The sequence below is a fragment of the Dryobates pubescens genome, chromosome 4 (genome assembly GCF_014839835.1).
Source record: "Dryobates pubescens isolate bDryPub1 chromosome 4, bDryPub1.pri, whole genome shotgun sequence".
Lineage (NCBI taxonomy): Eukaryota > Metazoa > Chordata > Aves > Piciformes > Picidae > Dryobates > Dryobates pubescens.
In genome coordinates, this window is record NC_071615.1 from 3,898,861 (window position 1) to 3,921,716 (window position 22,856).

Below are 22,856 nucleotides of genomic sequence, written 5' to 3' on the forward strand. Positions count from 1 at the left end.
TGAAGGATAATACATCAGACAAGTTCCAATAAAACCCTGACCCTGTTAAAGTTACTGGGACTTCATCTGTATATTGAAAGTAGTCAAGGATCTTGCATGAAACATTGCCTTCCTCAAAGCATAAAGATTGTTTCCTGGGATCATTTTGTCTCAAAAAGAGAACTGGATAGCCAGCAAGAAGTTATTAGCTACCCCAAAAAAAAACCAACAAAAAAGCTCTCTGTAATGAAGCTCATCACATGCTTCAGCAGGTTAAACATCTCCCTTCACAAATCAAAGATGTGTTTCTATGGCACATCAAATGGATGATGATAATCTTGCATTATTTGTTGGATTAGTCTGTGCTGTTCTTTGAGGGAAGAAAAATCCATTCACAACTGGAAAAAGAATTTCAAAACATTATCTTAGGCGAGCTCTCTCATCTTTTAATTTCTTACTCGTATGTTAAACTAGACTATGGTCAGTCTTCCTAAATTTAAAGAGGCATAGCCTCGTACAGCATGTTGAGAGCACATTGTACATTTCGTGCTTAAAACATTCTGCAAGTACTTCAAAGGGTTCTGGGGTCATTCGGGCTGGACCAAGCTTGGCTCCACAACACACCCCTTCAAGTGCGCTACAGAGACGAGGAACGAGATGAGACAAGCTAATTCGGACAAGGTGTAATTAGCCTAGGTACAAACCCTATACGCTGCTGGCAGCCGGCCCCGCACAGCCCGCTGGGGCCGGGCCCAGCCCCGCAGCGCCGCCTCAGCCCCCGCGCCCCGGCGCAGCCTCCGCCCGCCTTGCGCTCTGGCGCCCTCTGCTGGCCATGCCAGGATTTGAGGAGCGGTCTCGCGGCCCACACCTCCTTCATCCTAGCCCTGCTCCGGGCCAGGGGATACGGGACCTGGCCCTGGGCTCTCCTCATGCTGCTGCCTCGCCACCTTCGGCTGAAACACCCTTCGGGTTGCCTTCTACTGGTCAAGCTCCAGTACTGGGCTTTCATTTTCCTTTGGCAGCTCGGAACTTTCCGATCGCTTTAGCAGCACCCTGTGGTTGACAGAAAGTGCAGACCCCTCATAGAGTGCAGACCTCCCATGGGCAGTAGATAATCCTAACACTGATCTCTTCCACAGCGCCAGACCTGTAGCCATTCTGATACGCAGCTCGCTAACGCTAGAAGAGTTGAGAAATGAAGCACAAAATAAATTCAATTTAAAAGAAATTACTCTGAAAAGAGTATGAGATATGAACATGTAAACAAACAATTATCTTTCATTTGTCAGTTCCTGAGCACTTTTCTCCTACTCTTGAGTGTTCAAGAATTTAAGATTTCAAACTCCTCTTTTGTTTAATTTCATTTCTTTAAACCCCACTATGGCATCTTTTTGATTTCTCCAGTACAAATGACTCCTGCTCCCTGGAGTTAAAAGAAATCCAAACAGTCTTCTTCCACAGTCTGATTCAAAATGAAATCTCTTCAGCATTTCCTCTGGAAAAAACCAAACCAAACCTTACAAGTCAAACTAACAAAACAATGTCATCTTACTTAAGCTACATGTAATATTTTATTAAACATTGATGTCTCCTACGTTATCTACACTTCAATATATTTACTTTATAGCTGCCCTGCAAACATTCAGACTTGCAGAAGGCAGTGTTTAATTAAATTACTGCAGTGCAAGAAGGAAGCTAGATTTCAGGTTGTGAAAACTGGTATTTTACATCTCAACTTTACCTTAAGGAGTAAGTTATTGTTGCTTCCCCTCCAGCTGAGCAGCCCTAAAGTATACTGGAAGGGATACTGAAGTGTGTCTGAGACTTAGCAAACAAATTCAGAACTAAAGGATCCTGAGGAGATATCCCTGAAACATGACTGATCTAAAACATGAGTCTGTCCCAAGAATACATCAGACTGAAAAGAATCAGGTCTGAAAGGAGCACAAAACATCACCACCATTTCTGACTGGAGACTGCAAAAGTGCAACTGCCTACAGAAAGTTGGGGGGTTGTGGGGCTTTTTTGGTGGTGGTGGTTGATTTGAGATTTCTTTAATGCTCCTAATTGCTAACTCTTCCCCAGCACTCCCACAGCTTTCCAAGTGGATTCCAAAAACTTGGCTCAGTGTTCTATTAGGGATACAGTTTGGATATTTGTTTACTTCACTAACATGAGGAGTTCTGTTCTCTTCAAATTTCAGTGCAACAACCAAAGGCTCATCAAAATGATGAAACAAAAATGGACTATATATAGCAGGTGTCTGAAATACCATCTACTTCAGCAATCTGGAGTACTGGTACTAGCAATAGCAATTAGACTCTGAACTCGAGAAAATTGTGTCTTTACAGCTCAGATAGTTACATAGTGAACAGATTGACAGTGGAATCTCTGGAATCTCCCTTACTGAAGTGCTTAGAAAACAGATTAAATAAATACCTGTCAGGAATTGTGTGGGTATGATTGATCCTGCCACAGCCCACGAGAATATACTATTGAACCTCTGAAGCCCATTCCAGCCCCCTCAGCTTTTTTCTTCTCTTTGAGTCAGTCAGTTGCAGCATCTGCATCGTTGTATTTTAGTTGATTTATCTTTTAAAAACACACCCAAGCATATTTAATTCAGTCACGAAGCAGCAGATGATCATAAAAAGTCCACAGCCTTACGGCAATGGTGGGGAACAGTTAAGACTGGCAGAGTGTGATTTCAGCAAGGCAAGGTAGGCAAGATGGGCAGACAGGAAAGGGGCTCAGAAGCAGGTGTAAGGAGGAGGAAAGTTATAACTTGTGCCCGGAAATGCTATCTGAGCCACAGAGCTGTGTTTTCTGTTCCTGCCACTAATGGAAATGGGCAAGAATAAGGATACTGAATGTGTAGGAGTGCCAGGCAGCAGCCAAGGAGAGAAACCAGGTCACAAGGGTAACCCCCAACACAGGGACTTCCCTCTACTCCAAGGGCACTGTCCCACAGCACTTGAGCACAGAAGGCAGAGGGAGGTGCTAGCAATGCAACAATCCACAGACAGTCTTGGACAAGACACAAGGTAGTAATACCCATGTATATCAACCATAAGGTTGATACAGAAACAACACTAAATAGAAGTTACAATGCAGTTCTGTGGGGCTCACTTAGGAGCCTTCACAGATTAAATGCCCTTGTTTTATATAAAACTACTTAAAATGTAAAGATTTGTTTAACTGAACTTTGTTCTTTTATTCGCAAGTATTTATCTGCAGTTTTCCCATCAGCCCAAATGGGCCCCAAAGAAATGCAGTCTGAAAAGCAACAATTAAGAAAATCTACAAGTCCTCTTCAAACAGCTGTCTACTTACAGTACAGATGAATACCCCAGATACTTTGCAGAAGTCTTGTAAGTATCATGCCATTGAACATACTAATTTTCCCTGCCAATTGTACATTTCTATGGAACAGTAACTAGGTTGATGTCAGAGAATTGAAACAAAATTATATACCATGTGTCATACCAGAAGCAGCTCATAAAGATTAGTATATTTATAAGACACTAAAAAAATACATTCATTTTTAGTAGTGCAAATATGGGGGGGGAGGAGGGACCACCAAAAAAACCAAACAAACACAAATCTACCCTTTTTATTTGCAAAAGCTTATTTTTTTCCCCAAATCAACTTCAGCTATGCTTTTCTACTTCAACTTCAGCTATGCTTTTCTACTTCAACTTCAGCTATGCTTTTCTACTTCAACTTCAACTATGCTTTTCTACTTCACTACTACAAAACAAAGAAATGAAATTCCATCCTCCAGGAAAGGTTTTGGAGAAAGTAACATCTGATGCTGTGCAAGCTGTCAACAATCAGTAATTTGCCTTTTCAAACTGTAAAGCTAGTGTCTAAAGAATTGTCAATATTGTCCAAGAGGGAGAAGTCAGTCAATTTGGTAATGGTCATAATGGCTCAAAACATTCCCAGTTGAAAGCCACACATAACAAGAACTGAAGGTATAACTCTGAAGTTTCCAACTAAAACCCAGTATTTTTTGACACAAGCCTACTTCTGCACATTTCTAATTGGGTACCTCGATTCATTTGGCCAAACTTTTTCAACCAGCACTTTTAAAACTTTTTTAAACCCCATTTGAAAAATCTGAGAAGCAATGCTAACTGAAGATGAGAGCAATTAAAAGCATCTGTTTTCAGCAGAAGAATGATATACAAATTAAAATGTTATTAAAAACAAACAAACAAACAACTAATGGGTAATCAGCAAGCTATACTTACCTTTTTTATGGTCATTAACTCTCAAAGCAATAATAAAGACAGAATAATATTTGCCTGCCTCCTGGAGACGTGGTTCTCTACAAAAGTCGATGGACTAATGTTCTTCAATGTATTCCACGTGTATTTTGTTATATTGCCTTTGGTGGCAAGATGTATAATTTAGCTAACTTAATTTAACCTCAGCAACAAAATAGCTTGCCAGAGGCAACTGCGTTCTAGTTAAATATATATTTGTCCCAGTAGGGCCATAAATTGCTACACAAGAATCCTCAGAAAAAACACAAATAAGAGTTTTCAGACCAACTTTTCAGACTGAGAAAGTGGACTAAGGATAGGATAGGATAGGATAGGATAGGATAGGATAGGATAGGATAGGATAGGATAGGATAGGATAGGATAGGATAGGATAGGATAGGATAGACCAGGTTGGAAGAGACCTTCAAGATCATCGTGTCCAACCCATCAACCAATCCAACACCACCCAAACAACTAAACCATGGCACCAAGCACCCTATCAAGTCTCCTTCTGAACACCTCCAATGATGGGGACTCCACCACCTCCCCGGGCAGCCCATTGCAATGGACATTCACTCTCTCTGTATAGAACTTCCTAGCATCCAGCCTAAACCTCCCCTGGCACAGTCTGAGACTGTATAACTTCAGATTAATAATTATAACTACCAAAAAGATGATGATGAAGCCAATTTTTTTCCCCCATTACCATAAGCACACATTTTAAGGGTCCAAAGCTGTGAGTAACAGATTTCTGATTTATTAACATTGCCATATGAACTAGTAAACTCTGATCAAACCATCTTCAAAGCTTTGGTTCTCCTGTCTCCACAATCTTCTTCCATTAGAGGGAGAGTAATTTCATCTCCATACACACTTTATGATGCGCTACTAATAACACGCAATGGAATTAATAGGGTAGTTTCCAAGAAGTAAGAGTACAGCAGGTCTTTCAACCTACTATTCATAGCTGCAAAAGTACTTTCATTTCCCTGAATGCTGTTCAGGAGTACAGAAATATGCTTATGAAAATATTTTTTTCTTCCCTTAAATTATGTCATATTGTCAAATAGATTTAAAAAATGAATGAATGAACGAATGACATTTGCAGTATCAGTGCAATGCTGATATGGTTCAAGTGCTTCACCAGCAGCTGCTCTGATAATTTTGCCTTGAAAGGGTTTGCATAGGTTAATTGTTCAGAGCCTAATAAACAATTCTGTGGATGATGTATGAAGAGAAATGGGATCAAAGATGGTCAAATAGTTATCAAGACACTAAAGAAGACAAATGACAAAGGATTCCTCTGCCACTCTAATCACAGTAATCAAATAAAACTCTTCTCCCTATCTCCCGTCTTATAAACAACACAGATCAGAGGGGATCCAGGAGACAATATTTGGTAAGTAAACACCCTTTAAAAAAAAAGTGGTGGAATGTGCCATACTTAAGTATCACAACACTAATCCTTGTTTGAGGTACAGAAACTTGTGGCTTAGATGCAAACCCGAGTTTCGCTGTTCATTCTTATAAACAGGTTAGACTAACAGGAATCTGAGACACTGAAGGTGAGAGAGGCATAACTGCATTGGTTTGAGGATTACAGCAAGAGCTCTATCCCTCTGGAGTCCCCAGAACTGTTGCTGCAGGAACACCCTTGGCATAAGTCATCAGTTCTTAGCTGTCATTGAACTGTTTTTCCTGTACCTTACAGTTTGTGAGATCTGTATTCTGTTCTTTGCCTGGATGGACAGTATCAGGAATTTATAGATAAGAACTCAAGAAAGAACCTTCATGTTCCAGTGTGGAAAAAGCATGCAGTAGCTCTGTTGTCACCCACACACAACATTCTTTCTGCTATTAAAAGTCCTTGCACTAGCTACAAAAAACCCAAACAACCCAACGACCCAAAGAAACAAGCAACAAAAAAACCCCAAACAAACAAAACCCCCACCACACCAAAACCCACCACAACAACATGACAAAAAAACCCCAACCAACCAACCAAATGCAGGTGAAGAAGGGAGCAGAGATAAGGGAAAGCTCTGGTGATATGGGATGCTGGGTTTTATAAAAAGAAGTTTCTACAGGAAGGAGAAAGATACATAAGGAAATAAGGTATCTTGGATTATATCCATGATTTTTAAACCCATGGCAATTACAGGAAATCCTTTTGCTTAAGTTATTTGCCTTTTTTTTTTCCCCCCTTTGGACTTTGAAACACCTAAAAGCAGGATACATACAAATTGATTGAGTTACTGAGAAGACATTTCTTTGGATCTAGTCAAAGGAAAGGACAGAGTTCAGAATAAACATTACCTTCTTATGAGTGGAGATCTACACATCTGCAAAAGCCAAGTACAGTACAACTCACAACTCAGTACTGCTGTTTCTGTTTGGAACACCTTCATAAACAACTATATTTAAGACTTGGAGCTGGGGGGAAATCTAATCTCCTTAAATATTTCATACCTCCTCCATAGAAGACTAAAGGCTGTGGCTGTCTTTTACTAACTTGGTGAGCCAGCAACCTCTTCCATGCACCTTACAAAGCAATATTAGTAAAAATATACTGGTTTTTTTCCCTTTTTGCTTATTATACACATGAAGATACTGTCTCATGTCTTCTCTTTGCTTGGTTCAAACAAGACTTCTGTTTAAAAACCTTTCATGGTTTATAAACATTACATGGTTTTGATCTTCTCAAAAACCTGGCTGTGTTTATTTTCTTAAGCCTCTTAAGCAGAGCCAAAACATAGCATTCAAAAAACCCAATGCAACCCACAAAACCAAAATATGGGACTCCTTGGTTTTCTTATGAGCTGCTATGAAAACTACATCTCCAAAAAGACAAGTATTTGCATCATGAAATCCTTACATTTAAACTGACTTTTTACCTGGGAAGGCTATTACTTCCATTGCCAACCAATCTGAGTGAGAGGCCAGACTAATTTTTCAGTTCCTGAAACCTGCTGGAGCACGTCCTTTTTCACATGCAACATCCCTCACATTTACTCAGATGCAAAACAATTAGATCAGAGCAACAGGAAGAAGCGGTTTACACCCTGACATTAAAGAACTTCATTGGACAGAATTAATGTGCGTGACTTCAGAAATACTTGTTAGTAAACCTGACTGTATGCATTAATTCCTCTACCCCAAATAAAGTTTTATATTCATCACAATAAAACAGAAGCTTTTCAGTCCCTAAAGAAAAAAAACAACCAACAATTTTATAACAGCAATACAAATGTTTAAATCTCATAACCTTTCAAAATATTCTCAGAGTAAAAAAATCACCATTGGAGAAAGTTTCTACCAGCTGAGCTTTACTGAATAGAGGCTAAAATTGAAATCACCTGCTTTTATACATCATATTATTAGTAAAATTACATTAGTTGCCATGTTCAACCAAGCCATAAAAATATTAGCCTTCCTTCTTATGATATTAATTTACATGGTCAGTAGTTTTCTCCTACCAGAAGGATTCACTGTAATTAGCCTAATAACTTTTGCAGGCTCTAAAATATAGATGTGTATTAAACAAGAGGGAGAAAAAATAAGACCTTTTTGTGTTACATGAATATGTAATAAAGCACTTCATCTTGTTCCCCCACGAATTTGAAAGCACGCTTAATAAATGACCAGTGGTGATGACAGAACATCCCTTACCAAGGACTCAAAGAGACAAGGTTTCAAAGAGCTTGAAACCTGTTGCCTTTAGCTGTTTCTTCAAAGATGGTACATCTGAAGGATCTGAACTCTTTGTTGCTGACAGAACCGCTGCACACACAGCCATATGAAAAAGCACGACTAAGTAATTGAATAACCACAAGTGTTTGGGCTCTAACATGATTACATTTCACAATGCAGATTTATGAGATTTGAGATCGCCGCTGAAGATCAGGCAATTCCAAACAGTTTTCCTCAGTCGATAGCCAAGGCACAAAATGAATCCACATTTAGATGCAGTCACAGACAAAAATTATGCTCAGAAATCTGAAATTTGGCAACATACGCGTTTAATCACTAAAAAAAATAATATATATATATAAAAATTTCAGAACCTCCTCTACTAATTCATAGCATCACACATAACACAAAATACTGACACCGATGTCTCTGTCTGAAACCTCTTGTATGTCTGAAACCTCTCGTATGTCTGAAACCTCTCATATGTCTGAAACCTCTTGTGTGTGATTTCACTTAAAAGCAACATCTTTTCATCTCTTCAAGTGGAGGGAAGTGATTCTCCTCCTCTACTCCGCTCTGGTGAGACCCAACCTGGAGTAATGTGTCCAGTTCTGGAGCCCCTAGTACAGGAAGGCTCTGAAGAGTCCTAATTGTGGCCTTCCAGTATCTAAAGGGGGCCTACAAGAAAGCTGGTGAGGGACTTTGTAGGGTGTCAGGGAGTGATAGGACTAGGGGGAATGGAAAAAAAAATAGGAATGGGCGGATTCAGATTGGATGTTAGGAAGAAGTTCTTCCCCATGAGGGTGGTGAGACACTGGAACAGGTTGCCCAGGGAGGTGGTGGAAGCCTCATCCTTGGAGGTTTTTAAAGCTAGGCTGGATGTGGCTCTGAACAACTTGATCTAGTGTGATGTGTCCCTGCCCATGTCAGGGGGGCTGGAACTTGATGATCCTTGAGGTCCCTTCCAGCCATAACAATTCTGTGGCTCTATGCTCTTAATGTTCATTAAGGTCACAACATTTTGGATCATTACAGTATCATCGTTTTCACCTTTCAGACAACTAAGAAAGTTTGTAACATTAACAACTATGATCTAAATGTGAAGCTGATATTCTTAAGTTATATTCTGATTCTTCACTAACATAAAGAAAATAAATAACCAGATAATTTTATAGGGAAAATAAATAACTAACTAAATAAATGTAAAAGGTCCATGTGGACTGACTGCACATAGCAGAATGAGGTTTTTAAAACTCAAACACTGTACAAAGTTAAAAGTTTGCTTCTGATGGTTTGAAATCTATTGTAGAATGTATTTTGATAAGTTCATATGAAATGGGAATAAACAAACCTCAAGAATGGAAGGAGGAGGCCTCCAATATAAGTGTGTTAAAAACTGAGATGCTCTTAGATGGCCTTAGTTAAGGCTGGGCCCTATTCATACCATTTCTGTAGTTTACCTCCATGTTTTCTTTCTTTGTTTTTTCACCCCATATGGCCAACAGAATTTAGAGGAGCAGGGGAAGGCAGCTGAGTAGGGGGGAAGGAACTAATAGTGGAAATTATTGCAAGAAAAATATTTTTCTTCTTCCACTGCACCCTGAGGGTCACAGTTCTGAACACTATAGGGTGCAATTATTCAACCAGATGCCAAATGACACAAAGCATTCTATGCTAAAATAACCTGTTTAAAAAAGAGTTATTTAAAACATAGCAGAGGCATTAAGAAGTCATTTTGGAAAATATAATTATGCAAAGCACTAATATGCCTAATAATAGTATGTTAATTTAAAGCTTCTTTCCATGTAGCTGTAATACTTTGTCTACAGAAGTCAGAAAAGAACTTCGGACCAGCATCAGTAGAATCATAGAATCGGTAGGGCTGGAAGGGACCACAAGGATCATCTAGTTCCAGGGACACCTCACACTAGATCAGGTTGCTCAGAGCCACATCTAGCCTGGCCTTAAAAACCTCCAAGGATAACAGGACTTTAGAGGGATGTAACAGGATGAAGGCGTTCAAAATCCCCAAGGTATCAGTCACTATGGGCAGCTCTTTATATGTACAGCTCCTTCTACTTGTCAGCCTTCTATGTGAACTCAAAATTGTTCTATCTTGTGTTTTATTTGCCTTGATGGAGCATCTGAGCAAGCATGCATACACACAGTCTATTCAGCATGTAGCCACTTCTCCAGAATTTCAAGGCAGCTGAGACTGCTGGATATCTGGAAAAGTGACTGAGCGCTGCAAATATGTATGAAATTGACATTTGCCTTTCACACAGAATGTAAGATTTGACTGAATTATAAAGAGCCCATCTCTGGCAACTCAAATACTGGGTTTGGGAGCTCTTTCTTTTAAAGGCAGTAATGTCCTTAGAAGAGAACTACATGTGGTCTTCCAATAAAGCAAGAGTAGCAGATGTTTTCTTTCTTTCCCGAGTTAGATTAATACCCAGTTTATCACACGTCAGTAGTTCCAACAGAACTCTTCTAGTAACCACCCAGATATGGATGCTAACTAAATTCTGCTCAAGTGTGAGTGACAACTAGATTCACTGCACGTGTCTAGCACCAGCACTCACTAATTGCTTATAAAAAATGTGCGATATGCCATAATTTACCAAAGCACCAACGCCTAATCACTTCATGCCGCAATGAATTTCAAGTAAACATGAGTAGTTATGCCATTAATTCTAATAAAGTGACAGCTAACACTTACTCTACTGCAGTGAACATTTGCACAAAAGCCAGCTTAGCAGTATTTATGAAGTCCAGCAGTTCTATAGAAAGAGATGTAGAACACCAAGTATTCTTGTAAGAGTTGTTCTAATGTATGAGAATATCTTTTTCAGAGGCACATATAAAACTATTCAGCTCTTTTTTATATATACACAATATGAAAACCTTGATCTCATTTGCATTAAACCATCAGGACAGATACTAAATCATATCATTGATCATTTATTAACCTAGTAACTTTTTTGACCAGACTGCATGTACACAGACTGACCACTAAGCTTCTTGTTATTACCCAGCTGGACTAGCACATGAGGACTCAAAACTTCTGGGGATGTAACATTAGCAGAAATCAGAGTCCACCCTAGCAGAGAGGTCCAATTGCAAATCAATCTTGTATTGTCTCACTGGCTGCTCCACTATTATTTTTTATATATATATATAAATTATAATTAGATATATAATTATATAGATATAATATAGATATATATTATATATAATTATATAGATATAATATAGATATATATATTTTATATATATATGTATGTATACACATACACACACACATATATATATACACATACATATATATATATAGGAGATAACAATTTGATCCTTACCTAGATTTGTGTAGCAGAATTAATAAGATTTGCAGTGTTCATGTTGTAACAGGCAGCTACTGACACCAGTATGCTGTAAATATGTTTCTTTGCTTTGGGATAGCTACATCTAGTATACAAAAGCTGAAAATTACACTCATGAGAAACCTGAATGGGACTGACAAGGCATCATTTTAATTATGATACATTTACATAGTGAATGCAATGTTGAATTATCAGCACTTCAAACTTTTGAGTTTGACATGACTGTCATTAACTCAGAATTCAAATGAAGATTCGGATAAATATGCATAAATATTTGACCCATTAAATGCTAATAATAAATCACATAAAATGAAAATAAGTCTGAGGAAGATTGCTATCAACACTAGTATAGATGAACTTGAAATACAGATGTAGGCACTACGTAAGTGACTTTAAGATAAGCTTTCCTAACACACAACCATGAAATCTACCTTGCTTTGTTCATTGCTGTTTCATACTTGTGGATAAACAGGACATTTCTCCTCTGAGTCACCTGAAATGTTTTTCTGCTGATGACTTCATTAAATAGCACCACCTGCCTATTTTATTAATTGAATTAAGGGAGACTCAAGTAACCTATTTACCCATTTCCATGCACAGCAATGCTTCAAGTGGAATTGTAGCCTTGTTATATGGATAACAAGCACGAGCATAATTAGGTTGTGTGAACAGGAAGCACCTTCTCTTCATCTACACATTTCAAGAAGTTACTGTATAAAATATGTATTCTTTTCAAGAGGAAAAAAAAACACAGAAGACCACTCACTAGTTCTTAAAAGAGAACAATCTTGCACACTAGTTCCATGAGAGAAGATAGCACAAAACTTTCAAATATAATAATAAATCATAATAATGATAATTGTGTGATAATAATAATTATTGTTGTTGTTAAGATAACTAGAAAGAATCTTATTTTCATTTTAAAATATAGCTTCATAAAATTGGCTCATGACAAAAGTAACTGGTTATGTTGAGAAACAATTTTAAAGAGACATGGGGAAGCAGTTGATGGCATTTACCTGAAAATCTGATGTTTGAAGTGGCACGTATTAGAGTGGGTTTTAAAAATAACTTCAGTTGCACCCTCTTTGAAAACAAATCTGACTTCTTCATGGCATTAAAAACAGTAAGAGGTGAAACACAGGAGTTATTGTTCTTATCTCTTGTCTCTTATCTAACATTTCTGAAAAACAATGCCTGGGATAATCTACCTTTAAACAACCTTTCTGATTATCTGTTGTGAACAAGGTCTTCCAGCACAATAACAACCCTGCTTCAGATAATGCAAGTGGCCCAGAAAATCTATTGCAGGGTAACAGAGGAATCTATTCTACATTTTGCACATAGAATCAGAAGTTCTAAACTATCACCTCAGTCTTTTACTAGCAGTAGGCATTATTTGTAATACAATGGCGTGTAGGAGCATTCATCAGGGACTAGAAGCACATTGTGGTAGCAGGTCTGTCAAGCTGGGACAAAAAGCTAAAGTAAATAGGGAAGAACAGTGAGACACGTAGGTGGGCACATGCAAACAATGAGCAGTCTTCATCAGGGCACAACAGTATTTCCTCTCCAGCAGCAGCTGAGCTGCTCTAAAAGTTGTTTGGGTTTTTTTTATGCAGCATAGGTTTGTTTGGTTTGGGGTTGGTTTTTTTTTAAAAAGGGCTTGAATACTTTAGGGGATGTATTTGTTCATGGATGGAGTTTCTTCTACACAATGGGGACAGCAGGGAAGAAAGCATGAGGGTGCTATTTTGCAAATACTATGTCAGCATGATAGGTTAGAATTTGAGGTTATTCAGCCTCTTGATAATGATGGAAAGAAAACAGTCTTGAACACTCGGCAAGAAAAGTTAGTTGTACCTCTGCATGCTCAGATCCAGGAGGGCTTAACATTACACTGCTCAGTACACACATTTAGAAATATCAGCAGAGAATTCCCCTTACCTCCTCCCACCCCCTCCAGTATTAGAGCAGCATGTCACTTGCCATGTGTTTCATGTTACAACAAACGCATTATCTTTGAATTGCAAGTATGACAGAGCACCATACATTTCTTCTCCAATCACCACATATCATTTAGTTACTTCAGAGGTATTTAGTCATGAATGTCCTTTGCACGTCTTGGCAGGTATGAAGTAAGGAAATGACAGACATTCCCCAGTAAAGAAGATAATTCCCCAAGGTTGTAAGGAAGATAGCAATGCCTGAGCCTGTATTTAACACAAATGTTAGGTGAGCAAACAGCATGGGTACATCCAAATGTATTTTTTCTAAATGTGTAAACATTTGAAGTATTTGCATTATGGTTTCATTATTTTCATAGTGCCTTCCCTTAAAAGGGAACCTTGCTACCAAGTAGATCTCTTCACTCAATACTAAAATCACACACCAAAGCCACAACATTCTCTGATAATAAATATACAAAGTTAGAGAAATGGGAATCTGAGGATGAAAGCAGTGTCTACCAGATTGTCTGTTTCTTTGTGTCATCTCATCAGTTACAAACTTCCATTTTGGGTGGGACTATTTTGGCAACATATACTGGAGGCCTGTATCATTATTTCCTACTTTCTGGTCCAAGAGGGCTATACTCAACAAATGATTTTTTAGGTAACTTGTTAGATGCAGGAGTTTATTAGAAAAATATATGGCTTATGCTTGAAAGACCATAAAGTGGTTTAAAGAGACCTAAGGGACAATGATTTATCTACCAGAATCAACTTTCTCTTCAGGCTGCCGCACTAGAGCATGGAAATGTGAAAAACAGGATTAAAGATTCAAGTTATCTGCTTAAAAACTGAAAATGCTTTCTCGTTTATCACAAATGACACTTCAAAAGTTATCTGGATGGTGTGACACAAGATTGTACAATCCACTTCCACATTTTGCATAAAGAGACTTCCTTTTATCAGAGTTGTTGGAGCTCACACCACCATTTTAACCTGCTGAATCTGCGTATTACATACAAATGGTCAAAAGTAATGCCTTTGGGATTTGCAGCTTAAGTTACAAAGTTTCCTTTTTCAAGAAAAAACTTATTGGTCCTCAGAACTGAAATCTAAGAGGATTAGGGCAATATTCATATTACCTAACTTTAGCACTTAACATAAAAGCTTAGGGAGACTTTCTCGAGGAAGACTCCATCTAATGGAGGGAGAAATTCACTGAAAGGGTTTTTCCAAGAATACATGCAAAGTTAAGTCTTCTAAACCACTCCTTTGAAAGCAATAACTTTTCTATTTTCTACCCAGGAAGTGGCCTCCACAGGTTTATAAGAAGGGAGGCAGTGTGCATGCCCTTGTGTACGAGCAAAAACCCTCAGACAATTTGAACTGATCTTAGTGGTGGCTGCAGGGTCATGCCCTGGCCATGCATTCCCATCACCTCTCTTGCATTGTCCCTGATGCTTGTGTGAACCCCGTTTGAGCTAGTTCAGGGAGCTAAACAGATAACATTAGATTTAAAAACACTTCCCTTAAAAAGCCTAGATCTCTGTTTTAATATCAGTAAGGGTGTCATTTGTATTACAACTCGGGGGCATTTTACAGCTAAAATATATGATTAGCAACAGACTGGTATATATTCTAGTAACAGATTTAGCATTTTTCATACAAAGGGCTGAACAACAACAAAAAAATCTCTCAGTAAACCAAACCTAGTAATGCTGTAGATACAGTATATAAATACCGTGTATGTCTAGAAGCCAAGAATTTGTATAGTGAATAGATCTTACAAAACCAGTCAGATATATTTAAAAGGAATTAACTAAGTATGCACATGGAAATAAAGGGTTCTTTCCTCCTCAGCCATGTAACCCCTTGAATGCTGTAAATGCTACATGACCTGAGTCCTAGAGAACCTGTTGGAAGTTTAGGGCTGTGACATTTCAAAGACCATGTCCACAAAGGAACTGGTAAGTTTTGCTTACGTGAGAAAAACTTCATTGCATGTACTTAACACCTATTTATAACCAATAAACTGAGAAAACAACCAACTTCCCATAAGAAATAACACCAACTACCACACACCTCGAGTTTAATAAATTGAACTAGGCTACATGTGAGGCCACTGAGCAGAAAAGTCCCAGGGAATGAAACTGACAAAATTGTCTGAAATGGTCTGTAACAGGACCAACATCAGCACTGGCAGCATAAACTCCAGAAACCAACTTCTTCAGGAAGAGACCTTTCATGGAGTTACATTTTTGTTCTGCATGAGCTATATGGGTGGTGAAGGGTCAGCTTTGAGACACGGGGAGTGAAGAGACTTTATTCACTAGAAAAGGCACACTCAGTAGTAAGAGATAGAAACCCAGTCTCACTAATCACCTGCTTTCCACCTGTAATAACTGTGAGTAGTCTAGTCAAATGCCACAATATAGCTGCTAACAGTTCTTCCTTTAGTCCACACAAAAGTCATTTTATGCTGAACTTGAAAGATTTGGAGTAATTGAAAGATGGAGCCAAGCACTGACAAGCAAACAAAATACTGAAAACTACTCAGTGAGCAGTATTCAGACTTGGTTCTGACCAATGTAGACCGCAAAGTAATATGTATTTAAACTGGGGCATAACGCACATGCATCCAGAATTCAGATTCGAGAGGCTACCTTAGTTCTATCATTTTCTAAACTCTGCACAAATCTTACAACACACAAATTTTAAAACATCAACAAATCATTATTTTGTTCATAAAAAAACCCCAACTATTTAAACACATGTTATGCATGTACATATGCAGAAGGAGAAAGGAAGGGTTATTTCTGCAATGAACTCAGCGTGAATAGGACTTTGCACCATGAGGAATCTAATTGCCTCCAGTCTGCCCCCAGATTGAGTGCAACAAAAAGTCCATTCAGAATGTGGTGTTCAGGTATAGAAAGTTGCTAAATTTATGAAAATCTTGTATTTGAATCAAGGTGCATTCAGGACTTGTGTTGATAAGAACCATAAAACAACTATTAAAAAAAAAATTAAACAAAAATACTCCCTCTGAGGTATGTAAGAGCCCAAGTCTTTCACTTAACAGTTTCCTAACAACTGACTTCAAGATTGCTTATTATCAGTACGATTGTTTCTGTGGCTTGTTTAATCAGATAGGAAATCTTTCAGGTATTTGTTATTCCACATATGTCACAGAGGTGACAGAAACTCCCAAAACAACCTATCAAGGACTATGAGCCCTGAACACAGACTGCCTCCTGTTCCTAAGTGATGTGAAATTCACACAACCTAACTGCTACAACCTCTCTCCTCATACCTAGGTCATTCCTGGTCTAAGCAACTTCTGGTAATGCATGAAAACAGCCTTGATAAGCACCTATTACATATGGTCTTCCTTCACTTCTAATAGTACTATTACACTGCACTCTTAAGAAACTGTCTGAAACATGTTCAACCTACTTTGAGAAGTCTTGAGAATAAGTAATTTATCAGCAAAATGTAAGCATATAAACCATTTACCATTTACTCTGCCATTTACCATGGCAGAGTTAGAAGTAACATGATATGGCCAACCCTCTCTACCCCATTACTATTTAGATAAGGCTCATTCCTACTGTTCCAAATCCATTTTTTAGTTATCATTATACACACAAAGAATTCACCTGTTTAAAAACAAGCACATACTTGAAACGTCCATCTAGAGAAAGGGAGCACAAGAGGTAAATCCAATACAAATTAATGAGTTTCCAATAAACAGTTGCAGAATCTCTTGGAATTAGGAATGCATCATTCTACATTTCATTCAGAATACTTTCCACTCTTCAGTTAGTATTGCCCTCACATTTAACTGTCCTTTTGTCCTTCCAACAATTAAATACTCTGTGCAAGTTGCTTATCATCTCTGGATCTAATGTAGTTTGAAATTTGCTTGGAAACCACTTCCTGCACTGATTGTATTTAGAATACATAGAATACATAGAATAAACCAGGTTGGAAGAGACCTTCAAGATCACCGCGTCCAACCCATCAACCAATCAAACACCACCCAAACATCAGAACAAATATTTGAATTTTAGGAGTTGAGCCCCAGAAACATTTTCTTCTATCTTCCATGCCACAGCATCTGTCGAATCATATGAGATATCAATACCACCTTAAATGCACATTCAGGTAAATGGAGAATTCTGAACTATGGATTTGATCAAGTAACATAAAAAGATTACACTTCCATTGCTGCAAAACTAAAAAAAGAAGTAAATCAGATAAGCTTCTCTTCATATTTAAAGATACCCATCTCCTGCTGGAGAAGCTTAAAGCTTTGCATTGCTTTTATCAGTGTTACAATCATTCTGAACATCAGCCATCAATCCAAAGAAGTATGTTTTCTAAGTATTCTTTCACTGTCAACAAAAATAAGACATCAGAAAGGTACTTAAATCCATTTAGATACATATAGAGTAGCCTCTGGCAACTTCCAACCTATTTAAATAAGCAGAATTTTTCTATTTCCATAAAAATATTCTCTATTTTAGTAAACATTTTGTATGTCAGTAGGCATCAGTGTTTGTTAATCTCATACCTAACTAATAAATTCCAATCCTGCAATGAGTTAATAGAATCATAGAATTGTTAGGGTTGGAAGGGACCTCAAGGATCATCTAGTTCCAACCCCCCTGCCATGGACACCTCATACTAGATCAGGTTGCCCAGAGCCACATTCAGCCTAGCTTTAAAAACCTCCGGGGGTGAGGCTTCCACCACCTCCCTGGGCTACATGTTCCAGTGTCTCACCACCCTCATGGTGAAGAACTTCTTCCTAACATCCAATCTGAATCTACCCATTTCTATTTTTTTTCCATTCCCCCTAGTCTTAGCACTACCTGATACCCTAAAGAGTTCTGTGTACCCAACAGGCCTATGCCCAGGCATGTTAGATCACTGAGCTAGAGGTCACTGCAGGATAATGTTCTTCCAAGTACAGTAGTGAGTTACTGGGTGGAAGTGACTCACTTCTACCATCGCCTTGTAAATTCTAATTTGATAATTATAGTGATTATCAATTAGCATCTCATCACTATTTGATGACACACAATGACTTGAGGCTAACTAGCACCTAATGCTCAAATTTAGCAAAAATGCCATGAGAAGAGGCATCATGGCAGAGCCTAGCAGGCATGAAGAACTGAGTACACAAAGAAACGTACAACACTTTTCAGGCTCTTACAGGCTGATTCTTCTGACAAGCTTCCCATTTACAGATGGATCAGTGTAGAAACCCTGGTGAGGCACACACCCACTCTACAAGGCATGTGTGCAGCTCTGCAGCCATCACAAAGAGCACCCTTCCAGGGCTCTGAGTTCAAGGGACAGGCCACAACCATTGCCGCTTGTATCTTTCCTCCACCCAGAAAATCACTCCTATGCTGAGAAAGCCAGCACTAGCAATACTAAAGTTTGAAGAGAGTGATTCACTATTCAGTACAATAGCCTCCTGTATGTTTCATAACAATTAAACTCACTTTGAGAAGGGAAAAGAAATCAAATAAATCACTAAATCTAATTATGTAACACGACTACCGGAAGACAGAAGAGCTGAGGAGCTAAGTACAAAACGAATTTACAAGTGGTTTTGTCTGCAGTTCACCTCTAGACCCACTTTCACATAGATGAGCACTCAAGTCTACAGAATATTTGGCCAACTTGTTGCAGCTTCCAACCTTTTCCTCCATTCATCTTACAGCATAAGATGCTTAATCTCAAAGACATTATCTAATCTGTTTCCTATGAACTAAGAACCTGCATTTTAGTATGCCTGAAATATTTCTACATCTTTAATGCTGAAATAGTTATTAGAGAAACATTAGCTCATCACAGCATACTATTATGATTCATTCAAAATAGCTGAGGCTCATATATTTAGAATGTTCATTTTTTTTTATCAAGTAAAAAGGACTGGAGCCATGTAATTCTCTCATGCATATGACCACATCATTCCATTAAAAACTTTCTGCAGCAGAATTTCCATTTTCATGAAGGACTTTTGCAAAAATTGTCATCTTCTCTCTAAAGTAAATTTTTGCATAAAAATGATGAATGCATTAGAAGCCATTAGAATTCAGAGTGCAGAAAGAACTGTAAGTTATAAATTAATACAAGTTTTGTGATAACCCAAGAGAAGCACTCTGCTCCATTAAGACCTCCATGCTGGTTTACGTGTCAAAGAATTCCAGAGGACTAACTGAAAATTGCATTTTGTGCATTGATATAAAAATTAAAACACCTCTTGTTTCTGTGCTACAGAATTTTGTTGCTCAGTGTCTTCTGAACTCAATGCCTTTATCTGCATCAATATTTCTTAGAAATAATGTATCTTATTCTCTTTGCTTCCCCTCCCCCTGTTAAATGCTGATAAGGAAAACTTAACTTGGTGGTAGGAGTTTTCTTCAGGACAGTTTGTAAACACTGCATAAGCCCCTTAGAGAAACATTACCTAACACTGATACTACTGCAAATGCTTAGTAATCTGAAATGTGCCACTGAAAAAAATTTCCATACTGTGTGCTAAACAAGAGTTCCAAATCACTTTTTAATCCCATCCAATAGCTAGTTTACTACTAAACCACCAAAAACTGCCTTCCATGGCATCTGAAATGATGCCTGGGTCACTTAAAACTGCCTTATATGAAAATATTTGCATTTTTAATGTGAACAGTAAGAATCATCAGCATTTGTCTTCCAAAAGGAAGCATCACATTGGCATCTATCACCGACTACCAAAAGGGGAGGAGGGGGGGGAACAAAAAAAAAAGAGGGGGTGCATGAATGAGAACTTGCAGAGTGAATTATTTCAGGTATGTCTTGTTTCAGAACAACAATACCCTGTTAGGGCTTGCAGGCCTCAGCATAAGTAGTTTGTGAGTAACGATGACAGCATAAACAAAGCACTGAGAAAGGTTTATGAGGGAGGAGTCCATTATTAAACACTGGATTGAAACTCTTTTGTATCCTGCGGCTCCAAACTTTCCAAGGATGCAGCAGTAAACCCTGAGGAGACAAACTACAGCAGACTTGGCTTGTAACCCCTCTTCCTCTGCACACAAACCCATCCAGTTATTAAAACTGAATGCACCGTTGTTCCCTATGAAATACTTGAAAACAAAGATCTAAAACACAAAGACCAATCCCCTTCATAGAGCATTAACTTCCGCTTTTAATAACTAACTCATGGGCCCACACGACACAGTTCTGCATTGTCCAACACATACCACTTCAGGCAGACAATGCACACAGCAATAAAACTCAACCCAGCAAAGAAAAGTGAAAGCTGCGCTTGTTCAGTGTGTTATTTGGCGCAGCCAACTGTAATGCCTCTGCCTGCCATTGATTGTTTACTCTGTCAAAGGATTATTAAGAATTAGGCTACATTTGGCAATTTTTTGAGAAGGGAATTTACATGCAAAGTGACTGACACTTGATATTTAAAGTCTATTGGTCGACTCTGACCCTTCGTTTACAAGTGACTCATTTGACTGCCAGGAGCTCTGATGTGGAAACGCTCAGATACGAATCAATTGCAGTTTTTGTCTCGGGTAAATGTTACTTGGCAATCCAAAAGCAACGAACAATGCTCGAAACGAGGTTCACATAGAATAGTACTCGTATGTTTAAAGAATTCCTTTGACATGCCTGATTTAGTTCTGGTCGGCGGATTTATGACTCCCCTTCTCCCAATAACTTATCTCAGTGCACAGTGTTTTTAAACACACACACACACAGACACACACACACACAGACATCCAGCAGTTAACTCTTTTGCTGCCTGAAAGAACAGAAATGTAAGGATGTATTAAGTAAATTTTTAAAAGCCGTTTTGGTCCTGGTAGGGCTTTTGATTCTCTGTGGGATGTTGGGATAGGGGAAGGATAGGATGAGAGGGAGAGAAAGATGTAGATGCAGTTTGCAAATCCCTAGTCCATAAAGAAACGATTGTATGCAAGAAACGGCCATTCCTACATGAAATCAGCTCACTGTGAATTCTGCAGTTTACCTCTGATAAGGATAAAGTAGAAGGGTTTCTCTGTAACCGAGCGAGAATCCCTCTCAGAAAGCAGATGCAGCAATGCTATAAACAAAAAACGTCTCTAGCCCTACCTTGTGCCAGTGCTTGCAACATGTGGAGCTGAAGCAACAGAAACGCCCACCATCCCCGACAGAAGATGAAACAGAAGTTTAACTTTATCATCATTCCGCCTCGCCTGCTATTCCTTCGGGCAATGATTTCGCGATCCACCTTCTTTTCAACCGTTATTGCCTCACTGATCCCCATCCGATCCTTGTGCCTGCCACTCCTGACAGCGCTCCGGTCATTGCTCATTCCGCACCCCGCAGCCCGGCGCTTTGCGGTGGGGTGGGCATATCGCCCGCTGCCTTTGCCCCGGAGTTTGGGGGGAGCTGGAGCCCCCACTTCACAGGAAAAGCGGGCTCCTTGATTTGTGCTCACTTTGCATGCCACCCGAAAGCAGCCCTCCGTGTGCCTCCCGGTATGACCATCGCCACCTAAGTCAGTATTTCTCGTGGAGGTATTGATTGCACCAAAACAACCAGTCAGAAATGTGAAACACATGTTTCTCTGCACTGTCACATCCAATGCCTTCAGCAGAGAGGGACTAAGTTTATGGGCGTCAGTATTTCAGTAAATCCGGATCCTTCAGCACATCGCTAACAGAAACAGAAAGAGACTGATCCATCTTAGCCACCAGCAGACAATCCAAAGAGTACCTTTCATACCGCAACGATGATGGAAACTGTTACCCCCGCGGCTTTCATGAAGCGTGGTGAGTTTTCCAGCATGTGTCCCATTCTCCTGCAAAACCCCTTGCGACAGAAGTGTTAAATTCTCGTAGAAGGTTAAAAAAAAAAGCCAAACAAAAACCACCAAAAAAAAAAAAAACCCCAACACACAACCCCCACAAAAAATCAAACCAAAACAAACCACCAAACTAATTGAAAGTGTCTCGCTATTCCTTGCACTAAGGATTTACTTCAGACAATTTCAAGATTAGCCATGCAGACAGGGTAGTCTCCAGATATCCCTGCAAAGCTCTGCATAGTTTATATTAATCCGATTTTCCTTTGGATACAAATCTGTACCGTCAATAGAAGGGTTTGAAGGGTCCTCGAGCAGGTAAATTGAGCAGCTCTGGCTGTGACTCCAGCTCGCTGTGCAGTCAGCCACAGGCCAGTGCCGATGTCACTTGAACTCTCACGTCCAGCCGGAGGTAGGGAAAACCTCAGTTGATCACATCTCCCTCCTTCTCGAAGACTAGTGCTGAGCTGTCTCTTGCAGGGAGATCACAAAAATCACCTCTAACATGTAAAGCGCTCTGCTCCTGGCCGGCTGTGGACGCAGCAACGAAACAAACCCTCAGCTGAATAGTGTCCGGGGCGGGGGGGCGGGAGGGAAAATCTCCCCAAACAAACAGCAGTAAGGTGAAATCCTTCCAGCTTAGTCTAGATGGACTCCTGCTTTCCTTGTTTATGCAGCCCAGGGATCCTGATTCTTCCTTTGAGCGTCTCTCCCCAACAGA

At 39.2% G+C, this 22,856-nt stretch overlaps 1 protein-coding gene across 1 annotated transcript in view; it reads right to left on the reverse strand.

The window, feature by feature from the left end:
• SDK1 (sidekick cell adhesion molecule 1) overlaps window positions 1-22,179 on the reverse strand; it is a 443,236-nt gene extending 421,057 nt beyond the window's left edge. The window contains exon 1 of the mRNA XM_054180334.1: window positions 21,421-22,179. Within this exon, the coding sequence (XP_054036309.1) occupies window positions 21,421-21,892 (472 nt within the window). The 5' untranslated portion in view covers window positions 21,893-22,179. The remainder of the gene's footprint in view (window positions 1-21,420) is intronic.
• Between the last annotated feature and the right edge of the window lie 677 nt (window positions 22,180-22,856).